Genomic DNA, 20,964 nt, shown 5'->3' with positions numbered 1-20,964 from the left:
CTTTGAAACTGACCTAAAAAATAACAGTCTCTCATCTGAGGAAAATGAGGAAGACAAGAGAACTTATTCATAAAATTACCACCGTAGGTCTGTAGTCATTCTGGAATTATTGCTAACGACAGCTGAGAAAGTTATGGTGACCTTTTCCCTGGGTTTGACATGTGTGAGGAAGCTCAAGGGCAGAAGCAGAACTGGGGTTATTTGTCAATGGCTACCAAGAAAGGAGAAGCCAAGTTTCCAAGAGAATGCAACACCTGACAATGAAGATGCACATGTGGGAGGGCTGCACAGAAGTGGAGCTGAGGTGGGCTCTCCAGAGGGAAACAGCAGTGGAGGTGACAGCCTGACTCGTGAACAACAAATCACAGGTTTGGCAAAGATAGAAAGACATTAATTCTTTTTTTTTTTTTTAATTAAAAAAAAATTTTTTTAATGTTTATTTATTTTTGACAGAGAGAGAGAGAGAGAGAGAGACAGAGCATGAGTGGGGGAGGAGCAGAGAGAGAGGGAGACACAGAATCTGAAACAGGCTCCAGGCTCTGAGCTGTCAGCACAGAGTCTGACGCGGGGCTCAAACTCACAGACAGTGAGATCATGACCTCAGCTGAAGTCGGACGCTCAACCAACTGAGCCACCCAGGCACCCCTAGATTTCTATCCTTCTGATCCTGACCATACCTCATCAAAATTGTAGGATATTCACTGGAAGCCTGTTTATAAGAACAAAAACATGGATTTATTGAACACTTACTAGGTACCAAACACCATTGCAAGTGCTTTCTAAGAATTACCTCAATTATCAACTTACTATAAAGTAACATAATAATAATAGCATATCAATTCACAGATGAGGAAACTGAGGCACAGAGAGACTGAGGCTAAAGTTATGGACTCAGTTCCAGGAAGGAGAGTTATTGTAGTCGGTCCAATGTTCAAGATAGCCTTTCTAACCAGAGCTGGCTACATTTCAAATGCACGTACTTAGTCACAGGGAACAAGATGACTAGTTCAGTGAAAAGTCGTTCCTATTAGTGAGAGAAGATTTCCAGGTGCACGACCTACTGCTAATGGTCAGTGCATGTGAAGGACAATATACAATGCTCCAGATCTGTCTGTGATTTCTGGAGCACAATTCATACTTCATTATTCAAAAGAGATGAGCAAAGTACTAAATCCCACTCTAAAATAACTGTTTTTTAAATTTATTTTTACTTTTTGAGAGAGACAGAGAGAGAAAGAGAGAGAGACACAGAGAGAGAGAGAGAGCACATGCACTCAAGTAGGGAAAGAGAAGAAGGAGAGGGTGGGTTCTGTGCTCAGCTCACTATCATGAGGTCATGACATGAGCGGTAATCAAGAATCAGATGCTTAACTGACTGAGACATCCAGATGCCCATAAAATAACTCTTATTTGGGAAAAGATTCAGCAGAATATAGGTGAGAATTAGAAACAAAAAGGTTACCCCTCCCCTCAAATCTGGAAGAATTTGGACAAAACTTGAAAAGAGTAGAAAAATTAGGTAAAGCGCAGAAGAGTTTTTGAGATTAAAAACATAATGTCCTCAAGAAAAACTATCAATAAGATGCCTCTTGGCCCTGAGTTTAATACAAAATAATCTGCAGCAAAAACACCCTTTTCTGTCATGGCTTTCCCCTCCCTTGCAGGAGCTGCTCAAGTGGTATTGCACTGAAGCCAACAGTTTGTAAACATACTTCCCTCATACTGCTGGGAATGAGTACTCCCATTAAGACCAACTGCATGCAATCCTAAAACCTTCATATCCACTAGAGGCTCAGAGGCTGTAATTTTGAAATCTTTGTGGCAGTCTCCAAAGATAGCTACCAATGATTTCTCCCAACACAAATGTCTTTTCTCCTATCAAGAGATGAAGTCTAGGGCATCTGGGTGGCTCAATCGGTTAAGCGTCCAACTCATGATTTCAGCTCAGGTCATGATCCCAGGGTCACGGGGATCCGTGCTGAGCATGGAGGCTGCTTAAATTCTCTCTCTCTCCCCCTGTGCCGCACCCCCACCTCCCACCATCAAGCTCTATTAAAAAAAAAAAATGTTTAAAAAAATAAAAAGAGATGAAGTCTATTCTCCTTCTCCTGAGTCTGGGCTGGTCTTGTAATTTGCTATGACCATACAGTGTGGCAGAATTGACACGATGTTGGTTCTGGGCCTGGCCCTAAGAGTCCGGGCATCTTTTGCTCTTACATCCTTAGAACCTATTTGTCATGTTGCTGAATAAAGAAACCACATGGAAAAGCCCAAGGAAGAAAACCTCAGCATCTGAGCTAATGCTGGGAGGTGCTCTAACCGACACCATGTGGAGCAGAAGAACCACCGAATCAATATTCAAAGAGTTTTGAACAATAATAAATTGCTGTTGTTTGAAGCCACCAAAGTTTGGGATGGCTTGTTACATGGCAACGAATAACTGGAACCACCTCTATTCTGCTACACAGTGGCCAGACTGCTGTTATCAATGGTCCCCAGACTAATGTTAGCTATAGACAGAAATGGCACTGGGGAACTGCAGTGTAAAGTCCCCGGATGGGAGGAAGTAAAGAATGGAGCTCCTAACAGACCAGCCTCAGTTTGAATGCCAGATCTGCCACTTATAAGCTGTGACCTTTGATCAGTTAACTTAGGCTTCTTGTATGTATGATTCCAACTATATGACATATTTCCTTAAAATGAACACAATTAGATGGCAGAAAATTTCATTCCTGAGTAAAACCAAGACAAAAAGGGAAAGAATCATTCAATTTTCTTTGGCTGTTCTGCCAGAAGCAGTCTATTTCTGACTTGGCCATTTTCTCAGAATGTGACATAAAAATAGAAGAGCTGTGCCTGAATTATCCATTAGCGAAACTAATATCACATCTGAAAAGAAGATCTGAGAATTAGTTTGGCAAAAATCTAACTTAAAGTCACCATACTCTTGGAGTTACGGTAATGTGCCATTTTGGTTTCATACCCCATAACACAAAACAGTAAGGCAGATTTATAAGCTATTTTTCTTGCATTTTTGTGGAAAAAAATTATTTTGGTAAAAACTGTCATCAAACAGAGGTAGCAGATTTGCTAAACTCTTGGACATTGGTTATTTACAATATTCAAGGACAAAACAATTGACCTCAGTCTGAAATAAATTCATGACAGGCTATGTTTTTTTGTAATAGGGTATGTTAAGATGTAGAAGGGAACTGTAAAAGAAAAAAATCTGGTCATCAAAATTACATGAAAAGTTAAGATGTCTATTGACAAAAAAATATATGTAGTAAGTAAGCAAGTACATATAGGAAAATATAAGTAATAATTTATAAGCTAATTAAGTACCCATTAGTCACTTATGAGTATAGTTTGAAACGACTGTTACATTTAAGGGCAAATGGGGTCTGCCCCACAATGGAAATGTTCTCTGTTAATGATAGCATGGTCACATCCTGGTGTCTAAAATGTACCTCTGTCCTCAATGGCATATCTTCAGTTTCTGCAATTTCAGAGCTAAAGGTGTATTCAGACTCATTGCTGCTATGAGTGGAGTCTGTTCTCTTGTGTCCAGGCTTAGGCACATTCTGCAAGGCAAATAAACCAAGAATAATTAACACAACATAATTAAAAAGTTAAGTCATACTTAAGACAGCATCCACCTTAACTTGGTTCTAATCCCCACTCACTGACTTGCTGTTCTCATGCCCGAATACGATGTTCCATGTTGTCCTTACCAAACCTTTACAAAAGGGTCATTTTCTGGACTCTTCAAAGAAAGAAAAAGATGCACCATCAGGGCATGACAAGAACACAAAACCAAATACTCAAATGAAAATCATCTGTGATTATTAGCAGAGTCCCCTTTGGGTTTTTAAAGTTGTGAGTAGCCAATCACACTGGGTGAAGTGTAGGTATAACACCTCAGTACCCAAACACTGACTTCAGTGTTGCAATTACATAAACCTTGGTAAAATGCTCATGAAATATGTTTAATGAAAGCATAATCATTTTCCTGCACTGTATTTGAGCATAAGTGGAAAAAAAGAGAGGGGTTCTACATAGGTGACTATAAATTCTGTCATTTTTGTGCATGGAGTTGATTTTCTGGAGTCAGCAGTGGGAAGTGTGAGCAGTACAGGAGAGGTAAGAAAGCTGTTCCAAGAATCCTCTGAAGTCCTGAAGTTACTGATTCAGGGAGTCCAAGTGACATTTCTATGACATGTGGTACCTATGAGATTAGCATTCAGAAAGCTGATGGAAAACAAAAGTTAAGCAATTACAGTCTGTTCCTTCGTGTAGGAGAAAGGGTTAGAGAATGACTTCAAGAAAGAAGGAATAAAAAGGCTGGGTTTTGTGCCCCTCACTCCTGGGGTGTCCACCCCCCCCCCAACCTCAGAAGAGGTGAAAATGTCCAGAAAAACCTCTGGAAACTTTTCATCTGTCCAATTTCCTTTACTCCTTCCCCCAGCTGCAGGAAGAGCCAGAAGCCACAAAGAGCTTCTTTGCCTCTCTCTCTCTCCCATAACCAAGCTTATAGAGAACAGACCCAACTGCATGACTAAAGGAAAGCCAGCATCCAGGGGCAGTTGAAAGTCTCCAGGCCACCGCAACCGGTACTCTGGTGCATAAGGAAGATCCAAGAACACCAGAACTTCTGAAACTAGCTAGCAGCTAGGGTCCACCCTAAAGGGGACAATCACTCCACATAAAGTCAAAGGCACTCAGATTTACTTTCTGTTTACATACACCGGCAACCTTAAAGTTCCTAGCCACAGCCAACAGGTGTATGGGACGCTGTTTATTAATTGGTTGTGTCATTAAGAAAAACAGGTCCAGGGGCGCCTGGGTGGCTCAGTCGGTTGAGCGTCCGACTTCAGCTCAGGTCATGATCTCATGGTCCGTGAGTTCGAGCCCCGCGTCGGGCTCTGTGCTGACATCTCAGAGCCTGGAGCCTGCTTCAGATTCTGTGTCTCCCTCTCTCTCTGCCCCTCCCCCGCTCATACTCTGTCTCTCTGTCAAAAATAAATAAACATTTAAAAAAAAAAAACAACAAAAACCCAGGTCCATATAAATACGGAGACAAAGGGTTTTAATAAGCTTATTTAAAGATGAGTTAGACCCCTATTTTTCCTCATGTATGTATTACCAAACAACAAATAGCTTAAGGTATGAATAGAAGCAATGCTATGTCTGTGATTTAACGTAACTTTTGTATACAGGACAGTGGTTAAATGCTCTGCGTCTATAGGAGAGAGCTGGGTAGGAATTCCAGGTCTGCCATTTTCTGTAGAGGGTTTATGTGAGGATTAAATAAGATAGCGCAAGTAAAGAGCATGGTTTTTGGCACGTAACAAGGATTCAATTAATGTTAACTGATGTTGCCATAATTGTTAGGACTCTGAAGTAATGCAACAACTCCCTCACGCATTGCCTTTTGTTCCCCAAGTTTTTAGTCCATATGCTATTCAATTACAAGGACAAACATACTACTTGATCATCAAGTGCTCCTTCAAGATCTGCATCTCATGCCTCCTCTTATCTGTCATTTCTCCAATAATTCCTTCTTTTCTTGGACCTGTCTTACTCCCTTCGTCAAGATTAACGACCCCACTGTTGACACGCAGGACTCCCTCCTTACTTGGAATGAATTTATCTTTAAACACTTCACAAGTCTGTATTCCATTGCCTCATTATCCTTTCACTGTCTGCTTGAATTTCCTTGGCCCTGGATTTAGTATTTTCTTCCTTCTGCTCTACAACTGAATGTTCCTGGAGAAAAATCCGACAACACTTCTTGGTACCAGGGCCAACAAATCTAGTAATCACTGGTAATCAGTGCCATTAACTTTGGCCCATGTATCACAGGTTACCAGAAGCGCTGAAGCAGTCTATCAATTCCCCCTCCCTAAAGTTTCCTGCCATCCATTTGAGGAGTCTATTTACCATAAATGCTTCCTAAGCATTATGGCAGTGAGAGCTGCATCTGCAGAACAGTGTCAATGATAGATTAGTCGAGTACCCATCTGTTAGTTGCGAAGTCCCTACCTAAACATTAAAATAAGACATTGCTATTATTTATTTATTCCTAAATTATAAAGTCCATTTTTTAATTCTCTGCAATTCTTGGCAAATATTTTCTACCAAGACTGCAATCTTCACTGTGTCTGGAGCTAGGAAAGGGGACCTAATGAAGAGCTGAGTAGGAAGCAGGTAGACTCTCATCTTCCTTCCTTTGCTATTTTCCTTTTCCCTCCTTCTGACCATTTTGTTACCCAAAAGGAAGGACAATGAGTCATCGGCATACAAAAGAGAGGGTTATAAGCTGAGAAATAAGAAATTAAGCAGCTAAACTGTCCCTGGAACTTGATTACATCTTCCTTTTTCCACAGCACTTCTGGGAACAGAATGGGTAGCAGGCAGAGACTTGCTCAGCAGGAAGGAATAGCCCTGCTAAGTTGCTGGAGGATGGCCATTACTGGAGGGTCTTTTTTTAGACATTTCCAGGAATGTGCTCAGAAAGTGATGTATACGTGGCACATGCTTGTCTCATTTTATTTTCTGAGGTTCACAAGACATGCAGTATTAAAGAATCCCAGAAATTCTGAGGGAGAAAAAATTTGTTTATCTCTCTTTCAACAGAGATAAATGTGGTTCTCACATTTATTTGACCTCAATCATTTCTTTTCCCAATGCCACTTCTTAACATCTCAAGTAACTAGTGTCTTCAGAAGCACCTCATGGGACACAAAGCTTAGTGCTAACCAAAGCATAAATTAACCATAAACGCTGGCACAGTTATCTAGAAAATAGGATAAAAATACACCCAAGAATGGAATTCTGGGGAACATGATATTCAAAGACAGAGGAAAAGGACTCTAGGGAAAGCTAAAGATGGGAGAATGTAAAGGAGGAAGATTGCAGCAGGGAGAGCATGGAAGACAAGATTTAATGAGGCTCCTTTTGATTTGTCAATGATAAGGATAATGGTGACCTACTCTTATAGTTTCTCTTTGCCACGTTCAAATCAGGATAGAGTAGCAAGGTTTGAAATAACTGTCCGACTGGCATTCAAATTAGCTAATTTTAACCTCTTTGAGACTAGATTTTCTCATCTTCAAGGTGATACATTTATTTCATTTTTTTTTGTATGTTACATAATCTCCTTTATTTTCCCTTTTTAAATGTCATATTTAAAAAACATTGTCAAAGGGTACAGATAAAGGCAAAATTTGAAGCAAACATTCTCTGCCACAGATATCTGATTACCTTGTTTTTTATAAGACATATTTCAGAGCATTTCTAGCCATGGGTACCATCAGGTTACCTTCAAGGCTGGCACTTACAGGGAACAAGAGAGCTAGGGAACTCTTTGTTTCCTGACAGCAAGATAAGTAGAAGTAAGAGGCTGTGTGAAACTATTAAAAGTATAAAAGATACATTGGTAGATGCAGAAGAGTTCTTGAAATAGATGAAATAATTTGTTACAAATAGAGGCTGAACTTTCCTTTTGCAGGAATATATCTTTGAAACTGTAACAAAAACTAGTGAAGGAAATACTCAATTATATAAATATTTGCTTTATATGCAAATTTTACATGAAGTCATCCAATACATAAAATGAAGTCCAGATATATGAATTTATACTAACCTACAGTCCAGTCTTTAAAATGTTTGACATTGCAAAGTATTTATGAATAAAGTTATATGACTTGTGGGATCTTCTCTACAACAACTCAATCCACTGGATAGGGTGGGAAGGAGGGATAGAGTCGGGGTAGAAGTGTGTCGGCCATTTTGGAATTGGGTAATAAGTACATGAAGTACATGGGGATTCATTCCACTATTCTATCTGCCTTTATAAGTTGCCATAAAAAATCAAGTGTTTTCATTAAAAAAAAAAAATCAAGTGTTTTACTCACTACCATCAGAGTCATCTCTTCCTTGAGGTCATCATATCGTTCTTCTAAGCGACTGAACTCATTCAGAAGGTTCTGATATCTCAGCCTTTCATCATTAAGATCGAGTTCCAGTTGTTTCGTTTCTTCTACTAACTTCTTCTCCATAGTCTCTGAAAGAAAGAAGAGAGAAAAGCATAATAAAGATGGCTCTACAAAAGTCAAGAGTACAAACATTTACACTGACTCCCAGCTTCTCTGCAAAGAATTTTTTTTTACCACCATGATCTATGAAGAGTATCTTATTGAATGTAGGGAAAGAGAAAATACCATGACAAAAAAATGAAATTGTTTGTTAATAACAACAATCATCTACTGAGTTCTTCCATATACTATGGATTCAATGCCACTAGTTCATTCACTGGTTATGGCACATCCTTGATAAACTTCTACTAGTCATTGTCTAGTAACTAAAGTACTGTATTTTTTTATTCCAATATTCTGTTTCAGGTTATCACAAAATTCTTTTGTCCAAATTAGTGTACTCTGTCAAAAAGTCAGAGATAGTTCTCAGATCTCTGAGGGAGTGGCAAACTCTCAAGGAACACAGCTATCCTTTGCTACAGTCAACTCTCTGCTCACCTCAGTCCCCAGGCTGAGATCTTACGTTTTCCAGCATGCTGAACCGCCCCCAGTCCTATTACTCTCCCAATTCTAACCAGATAAGATCCCCATGTCTGGTCATGTGTGTTGTTACTTCTCCTGTGTGCTGTGGGGGGCACCCTGAACTTTCCATTTACCACCCCATTCTGCTCGCTCTGTTGCCAGCAGCTTGCATTTGCCTGGGATGTCATCTGGAGACTGGAGACGAGCCCCTGACTATAAATAAAGCAAAGTAAAAAAGCCACAGATCTCAGCTGTATGTTTTAACTCAGTGAGTCAACCAGTCACATTTATAAATGTATTAAACTTCCTAATATTTATATGGCCCACTTTATCCTCATGCTTTGTGACTAGACCTTAATCTGCCCTGCTTGCTTCGATAGCTTCACCATTTCTTTCCCCATCAGCTCTATCATAAGGGCAAGGGCCGCAAGTGCCTTGTTTCCACTGCTTCCCTGGTGCCCACTACAGTGCTTCCCTAAGGTAGGGCTCTACTAATGTGTAAATGAATGAGTGAAAGAATCTCTTCTCCCTATGACATTCTATAAATTGTCTTGTTCTTACCAGTTTGCAGAAGCTGCCTGAGGCTACCAAGAAATTTTCCCTAGGCAAATCCAATGTTATTTCTTTGTTCTTCTCATCCAATTTCAAGTAACATTTTACAATTTCCCAGAAGTATTCTCATCATTCTGGATCTTTCCATTACATTCTGCATCCTAGCAGCCTTCTTTCCATGTCTTCAGTGACTGTTTCAATCTCCCCTATCAATTTTCCTTTCTGGTTTCTTTTCTTCACCTTATCCTTTACCTGTGGACATCCTATAAGGCTTAATTTCAGATTTCTTCTCTTTTCTTTACATTAGTCCCTTTAGTAGGGAGGAGGTGGTAGGGGAAAAGGCACAGAGGGCTCTCTTACCATCATAGTTTTAATGGTACCTTAAGGCCTATTTCTTTCTGTCTCTAATCTTTAATCTCAATTTGTTTTTAGGACATCTCTATATAGAGGCCCCAGCTGACATCCAAAATTTAACATTCTAACAACTGATCTCATTAATTTTACTCATAAACAAGTATTTCCCCCCTTATTTTACTCATTAGTAATAACACATCATTATTGTTGAAATATCTCATGTCAAAACTTTAGAAAATTTTTATCCCTTTTTTGAATACCACATCAAAAAGGATAATGTTCTGGTGATTCTTTCATATACTGTATCTTTGCTCCAATCCATTTATTTCTCCCTGTCTCCGCCACCAATTACTATAGCTTAGATCTACATCTTCTTAGCCCATGTTTACTTACATGTGGACTACTTGTAAATTATCATAATTCTTATCTATCTTATAAATGGAAAATGGAGTAAATGTCCACATCTAGTTAGTTTTCTATTCAAAAAATTAGAGTTGCTTTTTTTTTTTTTTTCTTTTTTAGTGGAAAAAAGGTAATTTATCTTGGGAGAATAATATCTATTGGTTTAGCAAAAAATAAGTAAATAGACATGCATACGTATTAGCTCACGATTTCTTCCTAATTCAATAGAATCCTATGAGTCATAAGTAACATCATAAATGCAGAACAATTCATTTTTTTTAATTACAGATGATAGTGACTGTACATGAATTCACATTCGTACATAGAAAGATGAGATTTACGAGTTCACCAACTAAATCAAACAAAATACTTACTGTGCTTGCCTCTTGGAACTTCCTGAGTTGAGTGATGACAATCTCAACTTTTTAAAACATTTAAGCTCTAAGCAAAGTTGTAACTTAGAAAACGTTGGTCTGAGGTTGGCTGAAGCACTGTAGGTTATGGCCATGCGAGTCTTACCTGTCATCTCCTTAGCCTGCTCCACGATAAGATGATTGAGGGCTTCTTTTTCCTGCTTCAGCAAAGTATTTTCTTCCTTCAGATTTGATACCAGCTATAAAATAAAACAATAAACTCAGGTGGCTGCAGTAGACAGAGGACATCCAGTACCGAATATAAAGACCACACAGCAGTCCCTCCTTACTTCCACATCTCTGTGCCCCATTTCTGTGCCTAGTTCTATCTAGTCTTCTTTCAAACTTGGCTCAAGAATTACTCCAGACAGCCTTCCTGGAAACTCCCTCCAATTGGGTGTCTCTCCTACAGGACCCTGTATGTCCCTTGTTACAGCCCTTATAAATGATTTACTTTTCCTTCCCCAATAGACTAGAAATTCCTGGAGGATGGAGATAACTGCTGTTATTTTACTTTGTACCTTGAGCATTTAGCAACTGCCTGACACCTAGTAAGTATTTGCTCTTGAAGGAATGATAATGCCTTCTCACCTCAACAGCCTAACACAAAACTTATGTGTACTCGTGATTCAGGTATTAAGAGAGATTAAGAAGGTTCAGAAAGATATGAAGGGCATTTTGGTTCTGGAATTCACTGAATTCCTCCTGAAGCTCCCTGCTGTCTGTCTTGAGAAAGAGAATTTCCCTTTCATCTCCTTTTAAGAGTTTTACAAGGTTGCAAACTGGTCCTTTTATTCCATGTTTAAGCATTGGCCTTACAACAGTGTGAAAGTATTTAATGCCACAAAACTGCACACTTAAAAATGGTTATAGTGGTAAATTTTATGTTACGTATATGTATATTTTGAAACACACACACACACACACATAATAAAACACATTGACCTTTCACTTTCTAGTTCCCAGTTGGATAAGGATTCCCAGGAAGCAAAAATCAAAGCCAAAGGTTAACTGTGCAAAGTCTATAATTTACTCAGTTCATCGTTGAAATAAATATGTGTTTGTGATGAGTGAAATTTGAATTTCTTTCTCTAAGCATAAATTTAAGGAACTCTTAAAGTGATAGCTTCATTCATTCATTCATTCTTAAAGTAAGCTCTATGCCCAATGTGGGGCTCAAACCCATGACCCTGAAATCAAGAGTCACATGTTAAAGCAATAGCTTTAATAATAAAGAGAAAACTATCAGGAGTTCAGAGACAGAGAAAGAGGGCTCTGTGACTGATAATCCCTAAAGACCAGGGAGGTTAGACAGGAATACTGTGCCGGAGCAGAAGTCAGTCCAGAAGGTATTCCTTCTGATGGCTCAATCTCTTCCCTCCATACTGATATGGCCTTAATAGCTGCTCTCAGTAGAAAGGCCAGAGTTCCCTATGTGCTTGTGAAAGAAGTTGCTCTGTCAGCGGTGTGCAACCAGTAAACTATGCTGCTTCTTTGAAATACACGTGCCTAGCCCACACCCCTAGAGCTTGGCCAGGCATCTTTCTAAAAACTCTCCAGGACATTCTGATACACACTCCTGGGTACAAACCACAGGTCTAGTGTACCTTCTAAGCTCCTTGATCAGCCTGGCTGGGAATGTAGCTTTTCTGACCACAAAGCTGGCTATCACAGTGGAATTTTTTCATGCTTCTCGATCGCTACACTCTACTCAAAACAATTAATGGTAGTGCCTACTGGGACACGTGGGTGGCCCAGTCGGTTAAGCATTGGACTTCGGCTCAGGTCATGATCTCACAGCTTGTGAGTTCAAGCCCTGTGTCAGGCTCTGTGCTGACACCTCAGAGCCTGGAGCCTGCTTCAGATTGTGTGTATCTCTCTGCCCCTTCCTTGCTCACGTTCTGTCTGTCTCTCTCTCAAAAAAAATAAAATAAATAAAATAAACATTAAAAAAATTTTTTTAAGAATTTATGTTAGTGCCTATAGCTCTCTCTGGGGAAAGCAGAAGATAATGAAATAAAAAGAAAGGAAAAATCTCAATCTGTTCATGTGTGCTATTCTTTCAGACTAGAAAGGTATGAACTTAACTTTGAAGAGGAAAAGAGAATACTCCTACCAAGCCTAAATACCCTATGGACTCAGAGGAATCTGAAAAGCTTCTGTGGGCTCAGGAAATGAAAAGGAGCTCTTAAGCTTCAAGAATATCCCTTTCAATGCATATCTGAATTCTGATAGAGTAAGTTTATCATGTCAAAATAACGTGTTTTAAAGGCGTTGTTTCTGTAGACAGAACTCAGATCTGCTAGAGACAGAGGAGGAAGTATTTTATTAAGACCCTGAACACCATGGAAAGATTGTACACTATCCTATCTGAATTGCATCGTAGCTCTTTCCAAGGTTTTTACTGCATAGGCTGTATTAATATTCAGAAGTCAATACAGAAAAAGCATAGGAAACTGGGAGTTTTGCCAGTAGTTACAGCCAACAGTCAAATCTGTTTTCACTTAAAAATGGTAATACTAGTGGAACTTATGAAAATCTATCACTTTTTTCAAGTAAGCTTTATGTTGAGGTACTTTTGTTTAAACAATACATTGTATCGCTGTTTGAGAACCTTAATGTTTTTCGTAAATAAAATTCTGATAGAAGTTAATATAAATGCGTGTAATGTAGAAGCACCAATAAGCAGGCATTCTTGTTATTGTTCTATCTGCACAGCAGCTCCTGGCTATCCTCAGGGTGCAGACATTTGGATTTCTCTCTCTCGGACTTCTAACACAGCCTTGATGTAGGTTTCCATAAAGATCTCTACTATCAGCTAGTGACATTTCACGGTTTGATTGGTTTCTTAACCATGTTAACTCTTTTGAAGAAAAAGGAGTCTACACTTCATCCAGACCTATGTATTTAAAGTAAGAGTGAGAGTAGGTACGTGGCCTTTAATTCTCTTCTTTGCCTCTGACCTTACTAGAGTCAAAAGATTCTACTAAAAGACGCATCATGTGGGAGAAATGCTTGGAAAATACTAATAAGGAACAGGAAGCAAACTGACATTTGTATTTCACCTTCAGTTGAAACCAACACTGAGCCACATGGGCCAGGTCATGATGACAGCACATTTCCTTGGTGAAAGGAGTAGATAGGGATATGATAACTAGATCCTACCTGCTCAGTTTCCTGTTTGTACCTATCTGCACGCTCCTCAATAGATTTTTTCTCCGACTGAGTTTGTTCCAGGTCTTTCCGGAGCTTGGCAATTTCTTCCTGCAGACTGAGAACCCGTCCAGTAGCAATCTTAGCTTCCTCCTCACTTAGTTGAAGACGCTCCAAGTCACTTCGTAGTTTCTCAGTCTCAGAGGTGTATATTCCTTCCAGATTGGTCAGTTTCTCCATGAGGCATTTGTAGTCTTTGTTCTTTTAAACATATACATAAGTAACAATAAGTAAACATATGTATCATCAAATGTATTTTGAGATAACCTTATTTACTGATCATATTCATGCTGTATCATCACAGCAACAATAGAGTATCTAACCGCAACCTTTACAATTAAGGCCTATTCTTAGGGATACAAAAAGATTAGGCACAGTTCATTCTGTAGCATGGATGTGATTTTCTCACAGTCACAAGGTAAGTACCACAGTAAATTCTTAATTTCCTATTCTTAAGCCAGAAATAGAAACATCTATACTTGCTTTGGAAAACAAATCCATGTTCTATAAAAGCCATATGCTCCCAAGTGATTCTTAAAAATGATAAAATGGTCACAAAATCGCAAGTTACTTACAAATCGTTTTGTTACCTTAAAACTCCTCCCACTCAGAAAACCTTCCTGATGGATCCTGCTTTATTCTGTTTTTTGGGTTTGTGTGTGTGTGTGTGTGTGTGTGTGTGTGTGTGTGTGTGTGTGTGTGTTTGCTGTCCTCAGTATTTATATATTACCAATTACCATTGTATCATTTGCATGTGCTAAAATATTACTTAGTAACTATCTCTAGGAAATCAAATTTTATCTCTGCAAATAGACTGTAAGCTCCCCCAAAGCACAGACGTCTTCCTGCTTCTTTTGCCATCTCAATGCTAAATGACTCATCTGTAAAAGGAACATTATACTTTATGCAAATGAATGATAATGACAAAAGAGATTTAGAAAGTATAAAGTATAATATGACTCTTGGGCATTAAGGTCTGGCTGTAAATTTCCTCCCTTAGTCCTTGCAATCATAATCTTACCTATAAGCTTGTTACTATTTCCGTACTCCTTACTGTCATTATTATTTTACCTTTTTGCTGCGACTGAAAAGTAAAATAAGGGGAGATACTGCTGAAAATAATCCCAGTGGAGTTCTTCAAGCACGCCCCACTCTCAGGGCTCCTGTTTAAAACACACCTGGTTGGGTACCTGGGTGGCCTAATCATTTGAGCATCCAACTTCGGCTCGGGTCATGATCTCATGGTTCGTGAGTTCAAGCCCTGCAGTGGGATCTGTGCTGACAGTTCAGAGCCTGGATCCTGCTTTGGATTCTGTGTCTCCCTCTCTCTCTGCCCCTCCCCGCTCAGGGTCTGTCTTTCTCGCTCAGAAAAAAAATAAACGTTAAGAAAAATAATTTTTTTTAAATATTAAAACACACCTGCTCATCAACTTTGCGCTGTAGCTGCATTATCTTGTTTTCCATGCCGATGTGGAGCTTCTTATAGCGCTCCACAGAGCGGGCCTCGATCTTGAGCTTCTTTAGCTCACGCTTGGCCATCATCCGCCGGAAGCAGCACTGAAGATAGATGATGGCATGCATACTCCTCCTGTAGTAGATACGAGCCAGCCAGCCCCGGACCCACTTCTGAATGATAACTGCTTTGTGCTCACGGAGCATCTGCACAGAAGAGGTAAGTACAGGTAATGTCAGACCCTGGACTGGACTCAAGGTTCAACATTATATGGAATCCATAAACTATCTAAAGGGAAAGATACAAAATTTGAACCAACAATGTGCTATATGGATTGTACATGGCACAAATATACGGAGGCACAAAATTATTTTAAAAGGAGATTTAAAAAGTAGACTCAGGGGTGCCAGGTGCTAAAGTGTCAGACTTTTTCAGCTCAGGTAATCATCTCACAGTTGGTGGGATCAAGGCCTGCATTGGGCTTCACACTGACAGTGCAGAGGCTGCTTGGGATTCTTTCTTTCCCTCTCTCTTTGCCCCTTCCTTGCTCGCATGCACGTGCACTCTCCCGCTCTTTCCCTCAAAATAAATAAAATGAAAGGTGATTTGAGAATCATATAAAAGTCCGTGTTATGTTCATATGTTATATGTATACATATGATGATAATGATGATAAGCAGAGGATACACATAGATGCTGTGTATGTGTATACTAAAAGGAAAACAATTCTAAAAACAAAGAAAAAACCATATTAGGTTTCTTATTGGTATATGACTTCTGTTAGCAATAGGTGATCCCTATAAAAAGAATAGAACCCTGTAGTATTAAAATAAAACACTGACCCCCCCCCACCCCACACCCCACACCCTTACTGCTGATACCATATGACCATTCATTAGGTCGATACTTGAAAACATGAGGCATGACCTGCAAGCTGACTATAGAAGCCAACGCTAGGGGCACTGCAAAGTTTGTTACTGATTTATTGACTTTATCCCCCAGAAACAAAAAAATAACACTCTTGTTTGCCATATTTGAGGAATACCATTTTAATGAGGATCTCCCATTGCTATTTCAAATGTAGCTGGAATCCATTTAGGAAATGTAAAGGTAGTAGGGAGAAGCTTCAAAAGAAAAGTAAAAGTTGAAGTGAAGTAAACTAATCTTAATTTTGATTTTATACCATCTTGTCTAAAAAAAAATTATATTACCCTAAATTTACAAACAACTTATAATAAAAAGTTGCCTTATGAAATGAATTTGTCAATAATAACCATCAAGTAGGGAGTTTATAAACAATTTCCAGAAATGATAGGGAAAAAATTCTTGAATTTTAAGAAAGGTTAAACTAGCAAAACCTTGAGGTCCTTCCAAGGACCTTGAGGTTTAATGAGATAACTCTTATGTGATATAGATGATGTTTAAATGTACACACCTAATTAAGTATTTATTAGCAATTATTACAAATGGACATAATGTATCTCTTGTGAAACTTTTTATATGTAAAAATCTCTGAAACTATTCAAAAAGAGAGAGTACCTTAATAAAATCATTAAAAGAATAGCTTCTCTTTTTAGGTTATTTAACAATGAAAAAAAGGTAACATTCTAAAGAATACATTTAAGAAATAAGTGGTTAAGTTTTAAATGACCAAATACAAAAAAATCATAGGTGTTTAGGAGATCTTACTAGTCCCTCTGGCAATTGAAGGCCGCCCTTTCTGGCTGCTCTCCTAATGCTAAGGCAGCCTGCAGGTTCCACTCAGTACAGTCGCCGTGATTCACATTGCAGTGAACCCAGCATACTGAGCTCTCACAGAACATCAAAATCCTGAGGGAGCCCCTAATCTCATCCGGATGACTAGTGACCAACTGGGTTAGACTCAGTGATGGAAACTGAAGGCTTTCAGATTTAAAACTCAAAAGCACACAGTGGCAAAGCTATTAATGCCATTTTCCTATTCCATTTCCTTCTCTCCACGTTACTTCAGACATTGGTCCATTTCTGAAATTTAGTCAAATGGAAACAGTAAATAGAGAGCTTCCACTCTCAATCTGATGTCCATCAGTGAGTCAGAAAAATTAAATAACACCTGCTCTCCCTTTAAGATCCCCAAATCCCATGAAGGGGAAGCTTGGACTGAACACAGCTAGAGGAAGCACTAATGGGGTGCTACTGGCCTAAATGTGAGTTAGCCTCTAACTTGCAACCCCTGCCACATCTAGTCACAGTGGGAGCTGAATTGGCCAGAGCCTGCCTCTGCTAAACCAATGGCCCCACAACCCGGTTCAGATGTTCCTGAGGCAAATGGTGGGGGAGTGCGTGGCAGGGAGTAGGGTAACCAGTTTGTTGTATCAAAAAGGTCAAGATTAACAAGGCTATTCCCTCCCTGAAAGCTCATGCTTGTAGAGAAAGAGCACCAGAAGGTGTGGGTAGAGAGAGAGACCTAGAGTAGCTGTCTTCAAATTTTCTTTAAAACAGAGCTATAGAATATGCTCATTCAAGTCTCATCAACTTTCATTTTTCCTTATTCTTTTTTTTTTTTTTTTTTCAACGTTTTTTATTTTTTTATTTTTGGGACAGAGAGAGACAGAGCATGAACGGGGGAGGGGCAGAGAGAGAGGGAGACACAGAATCGGAAACAGGCTCCAGGCTCCGAGCCATCAGCCCAGAGCCTGACGCGGGGCTCGAACTCACGGGCCGCGAGATCGTGACCTGGCTGAAGTCGGACGCTTAACCGACTGCGCCACCCAGGCGCCCTCATTTTTCCTTATTCTTTAAAATTATTTCAAAATAAGAAATATAAACATATAAATAGGACCTAGGTCATGCTCACGCATTGTCTGTGACCAGAGACATGTCTCTCAAATTACCCTACTGATGCTCCTTCTAACGATCATGACCACAGAGCTCTAATGGCCAGACTGTATTTCTGTCTTATGTAGAGTATATCCTAAAGGACAGACTCAAAGCCTTGCCAAAATAAGAGATAAAAATCATATACTGTCAGACGTGATGATTAAGATTAATCTGGTGATCCATTATGTATAGTCATGTTGATTATTGCCAGCTATAAAGATTATTTGTCGGGGCGCCTGGGTGGCGCAGTCGGTTAAGCGTCCGACTTCAGCCAGGTCACGATCTCGCGGCCCGTGAGTTCGAGCCCCGCGTCAGGCTCTGGGCTGATGGCTCGGAGCCTGGAGCCTGTTTCCGATTCTGTGTCTCCCTCTCTCTCTGCCCCTCCCCCGTTCATGCTCTGTCTCTCTCTGTCCCAAAAATAAATAAAAAACGTTGAAAAAAAAAAAATTAAAAAAAAAAAAAAAAAAAGATTATTTGTCAAAAATGTCTCAAGCATCATATTCTAATCAATACAACTGTAACCACATTAATGTAATTTATTTTCTTTTCACCATGTTAAATTCTTCTAAGGTTGTTTCATTCTTGGAACTATCTTATGCCCATCTGTCATATATTCTACCTATTCACAGCTCATCATAATTGGCTGAAAAAAGGCCCCTAAGGACCTCAGATCCTCATCCCTGGAATCTGAAAATGTTACCTTATTTGGGAAAAGGGTCTTTGCAGAGGTGGTTAAATTAAGGATCTTGAGGTAGGGGGATTATTGTAGATTATCTGGGTGGGCCTCAAATCCATCATAATCATTCTCATAAGAGACAGACAAAAGAAGCAAAGTTAGACACACAGAGGAGAAGATGATGTGCGGATGGAGGCAGAGGCTTTAGTGACATAGTCACAAACACAAGGGACACCAGCAGCCACTTGGCAAAAGCTGGAAGAGGCAAGAGACAGATTCTCTCCTAGAGCTTCTGGAGAGAGTACAGCCCTGCTGATATCTTGGTTTTTGGTCCATTGATACCAATTTTAGACTTTTGGCCTCAGAACTCTGAGAGAATAAATTCCTGTTTTTTGTAAGACACCAAGTTGTTGGTGATTTACTACAGCAGCCATAGGAAACTAATACACTTTTTTTTCAAATTACAAAGATAAAAGGGGGAAAGGAGGTAATTTACCCACTATCCTGTTAATAAATATATGTACTTATTTAATATTTAAAAATATATTTCAATTGTTGGTTGTCTCCCTTCAGTTTCTATGTCCACAGGAACCCCCGTGGTCTTCTATACAGATGTAGAATTTGATTAATGTTCATGGAATGAATAAACAAAGTTGGAAATAATGCCTCACCTTGCGGTACCTATTTCTGGCCAAGTAGCCTCGCAAATAAGACTGAAGAACAATAGTGGCCATTCGTTTTATCTTGTATCTCCTGTGGACTACGTACATGCGCCAGTATTTCTGAATGATGGTTGCTGCCTTGGTTCTGCGCAGGAACTTAGCATAGCTGGCCAAAGAAAAGAGCAGTATGTTGTCGGTAATCAGACAAACCCAGGAATAAGTTTTGTAGAGACTTAAAGCACCAGTATCTTCAGCATAATAAGTAGTACCTCCATTGTCATTGTTCTAATAATGTACATGTTAAATCACTTATATTTGTATAGCAACTTATAGCTCCCCCAAATATTTTTGCACTCATTATCTGATTTGAGCCTTCCCTAACCCAGAAAAGTAGGATGTCCCACATTACCTGATATTACAATAAAGAAAGTGAAGCTGAAAAAGGTTTGCTCTTTCTAGAACAGTGCATATTGTCCCTTTTACATAGCCAACTGGCTGTCCAGTCATCCTATGCTTACTTACCACAAACTTTCTTAGAAGTGCCATTGCTAAGTGTGTCTATTTATCCCTAATCTATCTGTTTGGGCATAAATTCTTCATCATTAATTCATTCCTACTGACAGTCCTAAATTAAAATTATCCTCATATGTAATCACACTGAAGTGTCATTCTCCTCCAGATCTCCTCAGTTAATTGCTCCTAAAAACTCCTCAATGGAATCATTATTAACAAGCACATATTCATGATTATTTTAATTTAAAGATGATTTCTTCGGGGCGCCTGGGTGGCTCAGTCGGTTGAGCGTCCGACTTCAGCTCAGGTCACGATCTCACGGTTCGTGGGTTCGAGCCCCACGTCGGGCTCTGGGCTGATGGCTCAGAGCCTGGAGCCAGCTTCCGATTCTGTGTCTCCCTCTCTCTCTGCCCCTCCCCCATTCATGCTCTGTCTCTCTCTGTCTCAAAAATAAATAAACATTAAAAAAATAAATAAAGATGATTTCTTCAAGCTCACATAAAAGTACAAAGTCTAAAAAATACTGGGGACATGAGTAGGCAGTAATCTGTAATTTTTTTGAAGATGAATCTACATCATTCATAAGGGTGAGTGAAATTTTATTCTATTTACTGTCTTGTGAGTAAACCTGTTATTCTTTGAAACTAAGAAGAGGTGAGGCATTGCCTTCTCAAATGGGAAGACCACTCAAAACTGTCCTCAGTTGGACAATGAGCTCTCCAATGCCAGGGGCCCTGAGTCAGGGTGGACAGGCGCCGAGAGACCTACCATCGGGCCTGGTAGCCCCGCACGTATCTCTGCACAATGATGGCCGCCTTCCGCATGCGCAGGTACTTCTTCCGCAGCAGCCACCCTCGGATGGTCTTCTGGATCCGGATGCAGGCAGCCCTCAGCTTGTCCGCCCTCAATTTTTCTAGATAGGCTACTTGACCAGCACGGAAAAAGATCTTTGTCTTACCAAACTGGTATTTGTCCTTGTCCTATTTTTTGGAAGAAATTGTATACTCAGAAGTAGAAATGATGACCATGTAAGTGAACTTTTAAAAGAGAAAAAATATATCTAAAAGCAGAATCAGTAAAGGGATGAAGCTAGTAGTTAAAACTTGGGCTACATCATAATTAACTAATGGAGCCAGATTTTTTATCCTATGTAAGTTGAGCAAATAGAAGGGACTGTAAGGAAAACTGCAGTTTAAGAGTTATTTTCCAGAATAATTCTACCTGGAATTATTATCAGAGGCCAAAAACTTGGTTGTGAGTTATAGGCAGCTATTATTTGCATATTTGCATTTTAAATATCTCAAGG

The 20,964-nt window shown here is 39.5% G+C and overlaps 1 protein-coding gene across 5 annotated transcripts in view; it reads right to left on the bottom strand.

Moving 5' to 3' along the window:
* MYO5A (myosin VA) overlaps positions 1-20,964 on the bottom strand; it is a 199,863-nt gene that overhangs the window by 50,685 nt on the left and 128,214 nt on the right. For 4 of the 5 annotated variants that reach the window (XM_053889053.1, XM_053889055.1, XM_053889056.1 and 1 more), the window contains exons 19-25: positions 20,427-20,638; positions 19,155-19,311; positions 14,915-15,154; positions 13,448-13,696; positions 10,389-10,482; positions 7,920-8,068; positions 3,471-3,584 (exon numbers count right to left, since the gene is read on the bottom strand). In XM_053889053.1, the coding sequence (XP_053745028.1) occupies positions 3,471-3,584; positions 7,920-8,068; positions 10,389-10,482; positions 13,448-13,696; positions 14,915-15,154; positions 19,155-19,311; positions 20,427-20,638 (1,215 nt within the window). The remainder of the gene's footprint in view (positions 1-3,470; positions 3,585-7,919; positions 8,069-10,388; positions 10,483-13,447; positions 13,697-14,914; positions 15,155-19,154; positions 19,312-20,426; positions 20,639-20,964) is intronic. The other variant, XM_053889054.1, reaches the window with a different exon arrangement.

Source organism: Panthera pardus, unplaced genomic scaffold (genome assembly GCF_024362965.1).
Source record: "Panthera pardus isolate Hobbes unplaced genomic scaffold, ASM2436296v1 HiC_scaffold_24, whole genome shotgun sequence".
In the NCBI taxonomy this organism is placed as follows: domain Eukaryota; kingdom Metazoa; phylum Chordata; class Mammalia; order Carnivora; family Felidae; genus Panthera; species Panthera pardus.
This window is presented reverse-complemented; position numbering and strand designations above follow the sequence as displayed.